The sequence below is a fragment of the Astyanax mexicanus genome, chromosome 1 (assembly GCF_023375975.1).
Source record: "Astyanax mexicanus isolate ESR-SI-001 chromosome 1, AstMex3_surface, whole genome shotgun sequence".
In the NCBI taxonomy this organism is placed as follows: domain Eukaryota; kingdom Metazoa; phylum Chordata; class Actinopteri; order Characiformes; family Acestrorhamphidae; genus Astyanax; species Astyanax mexicanus.
Genome location: NC_064408.1, coordinates 94,991,549 through 95,005,472, shown reverse-complemented (window position 1 = coordinate 95,005,472; position 13,924 = coordinate 94,991,549). Strand labels below are relative to the sequence as shown.

The 13,924-nt window shown below is 38.1% G+C and overlaps 1 protein-coding gene across 3 annotated transcripts in view; it reads left to right on the top strand.

The window, feature by feature from the left end:
• oxsr1b (oxidative stress responsive kinase 1b) overlaps positions 1 to 13,924 on the top strand; it is an 86,064-nt gene that overhangs the window by 30,702 nt on the left and 41,438 nt on the right. For all 3 annotated transcript variants that reach the window (XM_022683073.2, XM_022683076.2, XM_049485869.1), the window contains exon 3: positions 3,302 to 3,410. In XM_022683073.2, coding sequence (XP_022538794.1) covers positions 3,302 to 3,410 — 109 coding nt within the window. The remainder of the gene's footprint in view (positions 1 to 3,301; positions 3,411 to 13,924) is intronic.

The window sequence follows — 13,924 nt, the reverse complement described above, 5'->3', positions numbered from 1 at the left end:
AACTGCTATTTGCAGTGTGCTGCCAAGTGCACGTCACATGACTGTGTTTGAGAGGTTTGCAACAAACATGTCGTCTTTATCAAAACCATTTCACAATACTTCTTACTGCTAAAATAGACAGACATTTCTGGCTGATTGCTGATGTATATGGAGGGCATAACTGGGTGCAACAATAGCTCTTTTTATAGACACATTTGGTAATGCCTCATTTTACAGGACTTCTGTTGTGTTCTGTGCATTGTCTTTTAAGTTAGAATGTAACACAATTTTACTTTTTGGAAACAGCAACATTTAACTCTCTCTGATAGCTTTAGTTTGTCCAATATTAGGCTGAGTGATGTACTCTTGAGAGGAGTATCTGGTTAGTGGTGTGAAAAATCTTTACTCTGTTTCTTGCAAAAGGCATGTTAGTTGCACACACTTTACAAATATATGTGTTTGAGTCAGAAATGGCAGAACATTCAGCCCTCAGAACTGATTTTGACACTGGTTTTAATGGGGTTATGCAGCTGAAAATGTGGTCTGTATTTGCGTTAAGCATCTGAATGAGCTAAATGCTGCAGCAACTTGTCAAATATGGTTCATATGATTTGACCAGCTAAAGAAGTTACAGGTGTGTAGATCAATTGTTTATTGCATATTTGGGAGGGAAACTGGCCAGTGCTTATACCGACAACCGATCAGTCCTTTAATCTCTAGGTAGGAATGAGACATTTTAGAGCACTTTTCTGTAAAATGTATAAAGAAAATGGTCTTAAGGTCTCTAAGATTGGAAAGATGTGTTTTAAGATTTGAGAGCCACATGCCTCCACTGAGTAATCTGTTCTTTCGATCTCATGTTTAGACCAATCGGGTTTATTTTAAACACCAGCAGATAGAAATCTAATTTCAGAGGAAGAATATGATTACTGCTGAATCCAGCTTTGATTGAGTGATTCTTTCCAGGCAAGTGATCTCGCAACCTACAGAGAAGTGTCTAAATTGTGTTTGGTTTAATTGACTTGCAGGGTGGTAAAGATATTCTGAGAGATTCTGTTAAGAGGTTCTGGCTGCTGAACACAGTGGGGACGGATCTGGGTTATGGGTTTGTTCCCGTAGTTCCGACATTACCTCAGTTCACACACACACACACACACACACACACACACACACACACACACACACACACACACACACACACACACACACACACACACACACACACACAGCTTCAGTGCTGCACCTGGAAGAGAAGGAATGAGGGAAAGAGGGGAGGGGGAACTGCCTTTATTTATGTTGTCGCCAAATGCATGCTGGCCTATTTTTCTTTTGAATGGTGCTGTCAGCATCTCCTGCTCAATTTAAGCAAAGCCTTGTTAGAAAGGATGACTTCTTTTTCCCTGAAAACTTCAGTGGAAATTCAGTGTAAACTTGGGTAAATATGTATTGAATTGACTGACTGTTCTTTGATTAATGGGAACTCTATCATTTATCATATTGTGTGGTTTATTACGAACACACACACACACACATAGAGAGATTCTCACAGAGCTGTAGTGATTCATAAACCTGCTCTGTAACTGACTAATAGTTCTTGCGTGTCCCATGTTAATGTCCCTGTCTGATCCAAAGGCTCACTGTTAAGGCTAATCCAGACATTTTAAGGCATTGACCATCAGCTATCTTTAAACCCGATTCAATTAAGATCTGTTTGATCTGTTAAAATAAGATTTGTTTGAGTTTCAGAGCGCTGTATTTACACCACAGTCATGGCATCGCCATTATCCCCAAACTGCAGGGAAGTCTTTACAAGTCTATTTTTGGCCTTGTCCGCATGTGTCCAGACATTTGTAGAAACAGAGATTTTATCTGCGTATCGTTTAGGGATGGGTATTGAAATTCGATATCAAAAAAGGTAAAGTCCGAAATGACTTGATAATACAAAAATAAAAAAAAAATGTATCAAATAAAAAATAAAATTAAAAAAGAAATTCATATATTTCACCATACAGTATAACAATATATGTCAGTAAGTATTGGTTTCTAAAATCTAGATATCGACAGATGCCAGTGATTCCAAAAAATAATATAAAGCCAATATCGACCGATACAGATATAATTCCGATATCATCATGCATCCCTACTGATATTCCTAGTGTCAGATTTCAACATTGGGCTGCAAAGTATTTTATTTCCGCATTATCACACACAGATATTTCACATGTAGAATCATCACATTACAGCAGTGGTTCACAAAATTGTGCAGTTGTAGGCCCCCTTTGAGAATGGTATGTGCTACTGCAGATACAAATAATAATACAAAAAACAAATAACAAGAAACTTAAACTCAATTAATGAGTTCCTTTTTGAGAACTGCTGCATTACAGGATATGTAATGCCACGTATATATATATATATGTTGCAACATATATCACAGAAGAGTAATATATTGCAATGTTACGGTTTTCCCCAATATTGTGCAACCCTAACAAAAATATATATGTAAGCAACTGTAATATATTTATAAATATGAAGAGCTCTGTTTAGATTTAGAATTAGAATCTGTAATTGCATAATTTTACTTGGGGAGAAGTGTGTTAAAAAGAAAATTTGGCATTAAGAAAAACCTTCTTGAGTTGTTGTCTCGCTTAATGAGGTTCTATCTTCCCCAAACAGGACTAGCATCCTCATGCAAGCGTGTTCATCCCTTTTCTAAAACAAATTTATCTAAAAATAAAAGTGTCCAGATACATGTGGATGTGGCTCTAAAATTAGCTTTAGTTTAAAGTGGAAAATTACAAAATGAAGCTGACTAATAAGAAACTTTGCTGGAACAGCTGTGTTTGTATGCAATATAATGTTATTTGTTGTCTGATGATGAGATAGGATGGTTAAGTTACCAGGAGCAATGCTGACTGAGCGGAACATTTCTGTGAGATTTTAGCTGGATTTGATTTCAGGGTGCTTTCCAAATAAACATGTTGTGTAAATGAGCCAGACATCTGCTCGCCATCAATATGACACACTTATTTACATGGCTTAGCATGAATTGTAGGTGTCTTCGGGTTTTGACAACATTTTGACAGGGATTTGATGTCAGAAGACGAACAGATTTAAAGCTGATTTTTTTTCAGTACTTGTTAAAGGATTAAATGGGTTAAAGTTTGTTAAAACATGAAGAAGAAAGTAGATACTTGTTCTCTTGTGTGGGCTCTGTTTCATAATGACTTGTTTATTGGGTTCTCCCCAGTGTATTTTGAGTTTTATTAATAGTCTGAATTGATGTGCATTAATTGCGACTGTGTTCTTTCTCTGTCTGCAGAAAGAGATTCAGGCCATGAGCCAGTGCCATCATCCCAACATTGTCTCATACTACACCTCCTTTGTAGTGAAGGATGAGCTGTGGCTGGTGATGAAGCTCCTCAGTGGTGGTAAGTCTGCTCTCTCTGCTCTCTTTTCCATTCTTGTTTTAGTCTCTGATTGATGATAAGGTTTTGCTTTTTTGTTTGTGTATCAATAGATACAGAGTTTGACAGACATTCAAACTTGACACAGTTCAATCTTTTATCTTAAACATGTTTTGGAGGAGCACCTATAAACTAGTGCTCGACCACACAACACAATTAATATAACATTTTACCTTGATTTCAAGTTATGAACAGTTATTGTTCCATTTATTTAAAAATGAATGACTCTTTTTAGGTCTGTACCAGTGGCGCAAAAAGGGGGTATGCAGCCTATGCGACGCATATGGGCATTGCACTAGAGGGGGCGCCAAATGAAAGCCCCAAATAAGTTTTTCTATATATATATATACTCTATATATATATATATATATATATATATATATTTTTTTTTTTTTTTTTAAAGATTTTTTTCCCCTATTTTTATCCTAATTTGGCTAGCCAATTGTCCCATACCTTTGTGCGTCCCCATCACCAGTGGCACCTGCGACGCTAGGAGGATGCGGACAAGCACACGCCTCTTTCGACACGTGTGAAGTCAATACCCTTCTTTTTTGAGCTGCTGCTGATGAATCTTTGCCTGAGCAGCCAGCACGCTCGGAAGAAAGCACAGCGGCTAGGTTCTGAAACATCAGCTCACAGACGCCTCGTACCGCCCAGCACCACTTTTAAGTGTGATGGGGAGAGAGCACCATCTACCCACCTGGAGGGAGCAGGAACAATTGTGCTTCCTCTGAGCGCCGGCAGCTTGATGGCAAAGCTGCATGAGCGGAAGTTCGAACCTGCGACCTCCCGCTCATAGTGGCAGCGCTTTAGACCGCTGGACCACTCGGTGCCCCTACAGAAGTATTTTTTTTTTAACACAAGTATCTATATTTGGTAGATGAACATAAATACTTTCGACACCTGAGATGATATTGTATTTATTTAATAGTTTATTTAACAGGGACAGTGTACATTAATTAACATTACTGTAAATGCACCAGAAATAGCCTAAAGGCTATTTTTCACCAGTTGTCCCTGGAAAGATCTTGAAATTGTCTAACTAAAAAAAAAAAAAAAAACATTTAGATTACAACGGACAATGCAATTATAAAAGAGCAATAAAAGATATAAAGCAGTGTAGAAGTTTGCTAAAATACAGCTGTAGCTGAAAAGACACTCTAACTAAAGGTACTTTTCCCAGGGGGTGCTGGGAGAGACTATGTATATATACTACTTCTTATCCTATCAGAAACGCAAGTAGCAGCAGGGTTGGGTTGGAGGGAAACACTCTCCTCAATAGTGATGCTGCTAGTTTTAGAAAGATGAAGACAAGCGTCTGTGTCTGTTGAGTGATAGTAAGTGTAATCGCATCTATTTGAACTGCTGTTAGTGCACAGCTGTTGCACAGCCGATTGCTCTTGGAGAAGAATGCTAACTGCTAATTTTGTTTTTGTCGGTTAACACACTCAGACTGGCTAGCATTACAATGATTGATGGCAGTCAGAGAGGGTCGTACAGCAATAGAGGGGCTGATGGGTCTAACGCTTAGACAGCAACACCACCTGAGAGCCCTCTAAAAGCGTGCTTTCATTGTCCTCAAAATGTATTCATGACGCAGAAACCAATAAAAGCTGAACAGCTATCTCCAAAACAGAAAAAACCTCTGTAGGCTACATAAATTTCAGTTTATTGCATCTCGCACATCATTTTGATGTCTTGATAATTCATTGCACATTGCATTTTGTGTGCATTCCTACGTCTCCTGCAGCGACTGTAATGCAGGTACTGTCAAACTGGAGACAGATCTGTGGTGCTGTTAGCTGGGGTCTGCCAGGAGCTCCCTTACTGGGCTAATTACCAGGCTGAGGTAATAACAGGACAGAAGCACAGTGCAGAAACAGCAGTAGCACACACACACACACACACACACACTTTGATGAAAGTGAGGAGTGACAGGAAAAGGAAGCTCATTAGCATTGCACTTGTGTAGCATGAGCGGATCTCCAGTGACTGTCATTGTCACAGTAAACTAACGTTTTGGGGTTTGGTTATCTGCAGAATCTGTGCACGCTCTCACTTTACCAGCACAGATAGCTGTGCACGCAGATGCACAGTGCAGACTGCAGAGCGGCTGAGCTGCAGCGAGTTCGGCTGAAATCACACAGTCTGAGTAATGGCTGTTCAATTACAGCAGCATCCTAATAGCGAGAAACTCCTCCTTCCTTGCAGGCTGTTTTTTTACATCAGTACAAGTGCCTGCTGGGTAATATTACTGCTTTCCAGGTGGCTGAGGTTTAGTCAAGCTTAGCAGAGCATGACCTGCTGCAACTGTAAATACCATTCTGTAATGCTGTGTTGCTGCCAAAATAAAATTCAGAAATGGATTTGTCTTTCAATTCAGTGGGACTTTTTTTTAAACTCCATTGTAGAACCCTTTTATCCATAAAAAAAGTGTATGACTTTTTTTTTTATACATTTTAAATGTATTATTGAAGACTATATTAACCCTGTTATGTTCATTTGTCAGGAACAGCAGTGTTCCCGGGTCAGTTCGACCCAGTGCATGTTTAATTACCGTATTTTTCGGACTATAAGGCGCACCGTATTATAAGGCGCACGATGAGTGAACGGTCTATTTTTAGTGTTAGTCCATACACAAGGCGCACTGGATTATAAGGCGCACTAAATGAAACTTTATTTATATCAGTAACAATAACTCTGAGCAATAAATCCTTCACAATATCTGTGAAAAATAACAACATCTCTGAGCAATAAATCAACAAGCACAGCAAGTACGTATTACTCCGCGACGCTCCTGACAACGGTAGCCGCAACGCTCCGACAGACCATAATATTATGTTGAAGCACAGCAAGTACGTATTACTCCGCGGCGCTCCTGACAACGGTAGCCGCAACGCTCCGACAGACCATAATATTATGTTGAAGCACAGCAAGTACGTATTACTCCGCGACGCTCCTGACAACGGTAGCCGCAACGCTCCGACAGACCATAATATTATGTTGAAGCACAGCAAGTACGTATTACTCCGCGACGCTCCTGACAACGGTAGCCGCAACGCTCCGACAGACCATAATATTATGTTGAAGCACAGCAAGTACGTATTACTCCGCGACGCTCCTGACAACGGTAGCCGCAACGCTCCGACAGACCATAATATTATGTTGAAGCACAGCAAGTACCGCATTACTCCGCGACGCTCCTGACAACGGTAGCCGCAACGCTCCGACAGACCATAATATTATGTTGAAGCACAGCAAGTACCGCATTACCCCGCGAGGCTTCTGACTATAATAGCGTGTTGTGCCGAATTCGGTGAATAAAACGGTTTTAAAACAGAGATAAAGATTGGATAAGTTTCATTTCTGGATGAAGTGATTTCCAGCGCTGTTTGGATATAACTGTGGATTACAGGAGACTGGATTGATGGATTCTCTTTAGTCTGGACGCGTTTTGAAGGTAGGACCTGTGGCTATTCAGAAACACAGCCAGTTATAAAATATTAAATATTTCTGGCCCGCCGGTGGGCCAGCGCGTGTTAAGAGGTTAACTTTACTTAGAAGTGGGCGCTAAAAAGAAACAGTTTGTGCTATTACCCCAGAACGGGTGGAAAGGAAAGTTTACCGGCACCTTGTTCTGGCCACGGAGCTACAGTGGAAACTAGCTACCCTGAACCACAGCCGAGAGGCAGTACGGCAGTCAAAGGTAACCGCGCGCTAGCCCAAGAGGGGGATCTTTTTCTGGCGTGGGTGAGGAATTCTGCACAACAGAGCGCCGTGTACCACATAAAAATCGAGGTCAGTAAACACAAGCAAAATCCATACACAAGGCGCACTGCATTATAAGGCGCAATGACGATTTTTGGGAAAAAATAAGTATTTTAAGTGCGCCTTATAGCCAGAAAAATACGGTATCCAAAACATGTCTGAAACCAATAAAATCAGTGTGAATATTTCATTACTAACTCCATTACTAATTATTCTATCAATATTTAGTGCAATGGTGTTCCTTACCTCCAACAGGTAATGGTTCAATTAGGATAATTCACTTGTTTTTTTTCATAAAAAAAAAAAACATTTTAAAAATGTTTTATTACTTTATTACTATTGAAAGAACAGCATTTATAAAACAATAGTTTTACATAACATTAAAACATAACATTGCAGTTTTGTTTTAGATTTTTTGCACAGGGGGTGTTTTCAAATATGTGAGATGAACCATTTTCATATAATATGTTGATTACCTTAATTAAGGCAAGCAAAAGAAGTTTCATACTGAAAAATTACTTAACTATTTTTCCCAGATTTTCTAAATTTTAAACAGGTAAATTAAAACAGGAGGGTTAAAATTAGACAGGAACACATGCAAAATGATTTAGTAAACAAAAAAGGTTAAAAAAAAACAGAATATCTTGTATACTTTAGATTCTTCTAAGTACCACATTTATCTTTGAGGACAGACCTGAACACTCTTGGTATTTTAATCTCAGTGTCTTCATGAGGGAGAGTCACCTGGAATAGTTTTCTCAGCATCTTGAAGAAAGGTGATCCCAAATCACCTCAAATCACCATCTCAGTTCATCAGGTTTAGGTCAGGGGATTGCGGGGGACACTTTTTTGTTTTCTTTGTAAATCCATATATGTGTCCCTTAATTGTTTTGATGTCTTTAATATTAATCTACAATGTAGAAAAAAAAATAATTAAAAAATTAAATAAAGTTTTTAAGCATTCTATTTAAAAGAGTTAAACATTCGGGTATCAGCAATAGTTAACTTCAGTGTGGGGTCATTCCCAGTCTCGATTTCCATCATCACAGGTTAATGAAACGCAACATATGTACTGGATGAAGTAAGACCTCATGCAGGATGATTATTTGGACATCTGTTCATGATGCCATAACATGTTGCGAATGCATTATAGTCTGCTTTATAGTGCCTTAGCACGACACACTCTCATGGCGTGACTTTCTTGTTTCTCAGTGTCTAAAAGAACAGCCTGCGACTAAGTGTAAAAAGCTCACCAGGTGTTTTGGCCTCTAGAGCTTCGTTATTATGCTACAGTCTAAGCACAGGTCAGCGGTCAGTACAAACACAATAGCACTGAAGACATGCTGCGTGTGTCTGCTTATTATTATTTTTTTTCTTTTCCCCTGCATCTCAGTGTGTCTGTAGGCTATGTTCTGAAAGCCAGTTGTTTCTGAAACGGTTGTTATTTGACCTGAAATTAAATGAAAAGAAAATACTTTTTTATGAATCCACAGTTCTGAAGGAACAGTGTGACTGATTACTACTACTCGAGCATCGAAGTCAAAAAGAGGATCAGTGCGCTACGCAAATGGCGCAGCACACTGTAGCCGCGAACTGTGTGACTGCTCAAAGAGCAGCCCTTCCTCCAGAGAATGTGGACATTCTCATCTTCTTAAAGAAAAACTTGAAAATATAAAAAATAAGTTGTTTTCTCTAGCCTCATATATGTTAATAGTTTTGGTACCTTAGGGAGCATCTTTCTCTCAGATAAAGTTAATAATATATCTTTGTTAAAGAAAAAAACTTGTCATTCTCAGGGACCGAAAAAGTCTTAAAGTCTTATTTTTCATGTTTAATTGTTATAGTAGGATAGAGTTCAGTTTGTCAAGGCTCTAATTGTTCTATTATTTTGTACATGACTGTTCCTGTATTTTTTTTATTATTTATTTTGTTATGTGCACACTGCTGCTACCAAAAAAACAACACTAGATGGCATTACAAATATATCTTAATTAAATTATTTAAATTTGACCATTAGTGCCTAATGTGGTGTATTACAGATCACTTGTATCACTTATATAAAGCCCACCTTTTGAAATAAGATATTGTAAATTTGATTAATCAAACCAATGAATGACCAAAGACTAATCTAAAACTGGCATAGGCCTCTCTGGTGTAAAAAAAAAAAAAGAAAATCGAATCGAAACGTGACCCTAAAATCAGAAATAAAATCGAATAGAGGATTTAAGGAATCTTGACACCCCTACTGCTTATAGAAAGTATTTTCAGGTCATTCAGTATATTGGAAATACAACCTTTCCTATACTTACCATTGGTTGTGAACCTAAGAATGAAGAGCTGTAAACTGGAGGTAGTTTAATTAATAGACACCAATAATAGACTAAAGCAGTTTTTCCCTCATAGTGTCAGTATTGTCATTGACTGACACACAGCTTTTGCTATCCTTTTTATTAAGTTAAAAAGCATGATCCACTGATGTTTACTTGACTGTACGTTCAAACAATATGTTAATTAATATTAAAACTGTATCCATATTGGTTGAATTCCATTGGAACAATGATTTGTAAAAGGAAACTGCTTGGTGTAAAATGAATGAAAATGGTGTATCGCTTATCCAAGATGCAGTCAGTTAGGTATAATATGTTTGAAATATAGTATATATGAAGGTAACAGTATATCCTTGGCCTGTTCACTACCCTTGTGCCTTTTTTTTTTTTTTTTGTAAGTCAAAAGATGGTAAAAATAGAAAATGCCATACAGTACCATCAGCAACGAGAAAACATCATTACTATACAATAACTCCCCAAACACTTAATAGCAAGTTGGTACACCCTTTTGTTAAGCTATTGACATTAAATATCTGTGTATTCAGGAGAGGTGTCAAGTAATAAAGTACAAATACCTTACTGTTACCTTACTTAAGTAGTAATTTTAGAATCTATAATTTACTGGATATTTTACTTCTACTTTTTACAACCTCATTTTTTCATTTTAGCATGTTTTCATTCTGGCTTCTCTTTGTTAAAAAATGACAAAACCTATCCAGACAAATCTTCTTATCCAAAGTGAATTTGATTGTGATTGGATGAGAAGTATAAACATATACCATTCCGACACCCTATTTGTTTATACCCAATCCATCGCACTGGGCACACGTCACGCTCCAGCAAGAACATAGCAGACCTATGTAGTCTAGTATGAAGATAATCCGTGCAGAGACTCAAGATAACTCGAGTGAAATGTCCCAGCTAGGCGTCTTTAATATATCTGCATTGTACTTAAATACATTCATTTCCAATGGGCATATATGCAGCTGAAACAGGGAGCCTAGTGCATCCCACATTTTTCAACATTTAATGCTTTTTGCTGGAGTGAAAAGTTTATACTTTTAAGTGATACAGAAGTATTTTAAACCCTAGAATCTATACTTCTAAGTAATGAATAGAAGAAATACCTTTGACACCTTTGATGAAATCAGAGGGTCAGTATTTAATGGCTTAGAATACAAACCTGCAACCACACCAGTCCTTTGTGAGGAAGGTTTCACACCTTTGATTTAGACTCACCAGTTTAATCAGTTTAAACTAAAGCCTAAAAACTTTTCACTCATACCATATTCAGATCATCAGTTATTTCACACACAAATCAGTGTAGATTAGTACACAGTGGTTTAGTACACTTTAATCCATAAAACCTTAATTAACTTCATCTTTATAATTGCATGATTGAGTCCACTTTTACCTAAGCACACTATTGTATTAGTCCACACATTATAGTCCTATTTAAATTGTTCTAGTAGGCTGTTTAGGTCCAGCTAACAAAATCCAGTGTTTATTAGCAACGTTAGCCTAGCATCTCCTGGCGGAAAATCAAGAAACACTCATCAGTTGTCATCAGTCTTGGCTGATGGATTGTGTCTGAGGTAAGTGGTAAATCATTCCCGGTTGTTTTTTTTTTTTTGCCATGCTGCTCCTTTAACTTTCGTGGAACCTCCAGCTGGAGTCATGCTGTGCCGTATCCTGTGACCATACTCGTAATGATGTAAACCCGAGCTTAGCAGTGGCTGTTAGGGCAGATCACAACTTGGCTATTGGCTCGTTTCCCATGGTCATAACCTACTGTTGAACAGCAGATGCTTCCTATGCTTTCCTCTCCCCTCCTGACCTTCTCACCTTCACTGTGACACCGATCCTTCTCCACTCGTTGGCCTGGCACACTTCTTTGCTCTTTGACCCAGTGGGTGTGTGTAAGCTTATGGCTTCTATGCCAACCCACAGCCTACAGGAAACCAGCCATGGCGGCTGCAGCGGCTTGCGGACAAAGAGCCTTTGCCTGGTGTGGAATCGAGGGAATTGCTCTGCAGCTTTTCCGTTAGGTGCTACGAATGAGTTCTGAGAAAAGTCTTCTTCCAAAAGCTTCCAGGAGAGCCTGGAAATGGAGTGCTTGGATTTGAATCAAGCATGTCTCTCAGATTTTAGACTTGAATGCTGAGAATTGGGCAGAGGCTCGATTCGCCGCCCTGCCTGCCAGCCGGCTCAGTAGGGGGCTTTACATAAACGCAGCAATCCAGATTAGACTGCATTCTTGGCTGTCAGCGTAAATGCAAATCTAATTTTTAACATACTCTTCTGGCTCCCCCCTTTAAATCACTTGCTCGCTTACTTAATCATCCTTTTCTTCATGATGAACTGGAGTTTGACGTGCGGTAAAAACATCACATTTTTCCTTGGCTCCTTTTCATGTACCTTTCCATTCTGCTGCGTTCTCTTGGATAATGTATGGAAACCACATTCGGTCTATCAATGTTTTGGAGCACAAAGCAATGTTCTCTATCTGTGTTAGCCTTGGGCTGTTGATTTGATACTACGATAAGCTATATTGCTGTAAAATGTGTCTGTTCCTACATGATTTGCACATTTTTTTTTCTTCAGTTTTCGTTTAGTGATCTGGACATTGTTTGTTTTTAATTATTAAAAAAATATATATATATTTTTTTATGTTTACATTTTTTTTTAAAGAAACCACATCACTCAACCTGTTGTGGGTTATAAACAATATATTGTCATATACATCTCTGCAAAAAAATAATAATAATAAGAGCCCACTTAAAAATGAAGAGTTTCTTTGATTTTACCAAATTGAAAACCTCTGGAATATAATTAAGAGGAAGATGGAAGATCACAAGCCATCAAACCAAAAGAATCAAAATAATTTTAGCATAATTTTTGCACCAGGAGTGGCAGGAGTGACCTCCTTTAAGCCCTATCTAAGATGTTTTACTTTTAAACTTCTATTACTTTGTACTTTGTACTTTTTTTTACAGAGCTGTATAGTTAAAGTAAAACAAAGGTTATCTACAAACTATTTAAATTTTAATAAGGTAGCACAATAAGCAATAATTAAGTTATAAAAGCAACACAGCCACATTTAAACACTTTTTTTTTTTTTTTTTTAGTGTTTCACCAAAAAATGGCCAAGCTAAATTTTACTACAGGTTAACCTACTACTAGTTTTGTTACTATTAACCAACTATTTTTTGGAAGTTTTTGGTTCATATATGGCCATTTTATGCCTCTTAAAAAATGTGTGTGTTAGCATATTAATCAAATTGCACTCTCTTACAGAGCAATTATCTTTTATTATAAAAAAAAAAAATCAGACTTTGGAATTAAAATATATAAATGTTTCATTAACACAAACTAAATCTAACTGTTATCAAACATTCACCATTTATATTCAAATTAATTTGTGGATAATTTTGATGTTAGCAAATATTACTGTAGTCTTGTTCATATAGTGTACAATAAGCCTGTAACCATTATTGTAACAAATTTACCTACAAGCTTTTTAAATAGTGTATCAAGAAATGTAAGAGATTTAAGTAAAATGCATATAAATGCATATGTGCGTGATTAACGTGAAGTACCCAGTCTGTCTTATTAATGTACCATTTCCAGCAACATTTTCATATAAATAATTCATTCTATATTTAGGTGTCTTTTAAAAGGCCTGGATTTAGCCCTGCAGTTCTTTTTGAGGTGGAATGTGATTTTTCTCAGCTTTCTGTAAAGCTCACAGTACGCAGTAGTTATGTAAGAGCACCGGGGTCACAGGGTTCGTGGCACTCAGAATCCTCAGCCATTCAGTTCAGAGGATCAAGGAGACTGTGACTGGGAGCAGAAAATAATGAACTGGATGGATGTGATCAGAGAAAATGAGTGACATACCCCAGCTACCTGACCTTTTGAGGCCCATATCTCCTCCCTGCTTCGTTTTTTTTTTTTTTTTTTTTTGCCTCTGGGTACAGTACAGCACAGAGTCTGAAAGGTTTCGCTCGACTCAATCCCAGGAGAGCTCGAGTGACCCGTCTGCACTCTGAAATGAATCTGTTATTGATCCAACGGGAGATGGAGAGCATCCTGAAGCAGAGTGCCAATAAAGATCCGTGCGGTGCGGGCCTGGCATCTTGCCCTGGCCACACTGAGAGAAATCGAATGGGCTCAAAGCCCACTTCAGCACAGGCACATCCCAGAACCTCCAGTAGGCCTGGTCTCCTTGTGCAGAAAAGCCACATTCTGCTTTTTAGTGAAATTTTCCTCAGGTGCTCACTGAGATCTGAAACTTGCACTACATTCTTCTTTCTTGGAATTCCAGTTCCGAGAATACTACTCCAGGGTTCAGTAGGATTTTTTTTCTCTTTTTTTTTTTTT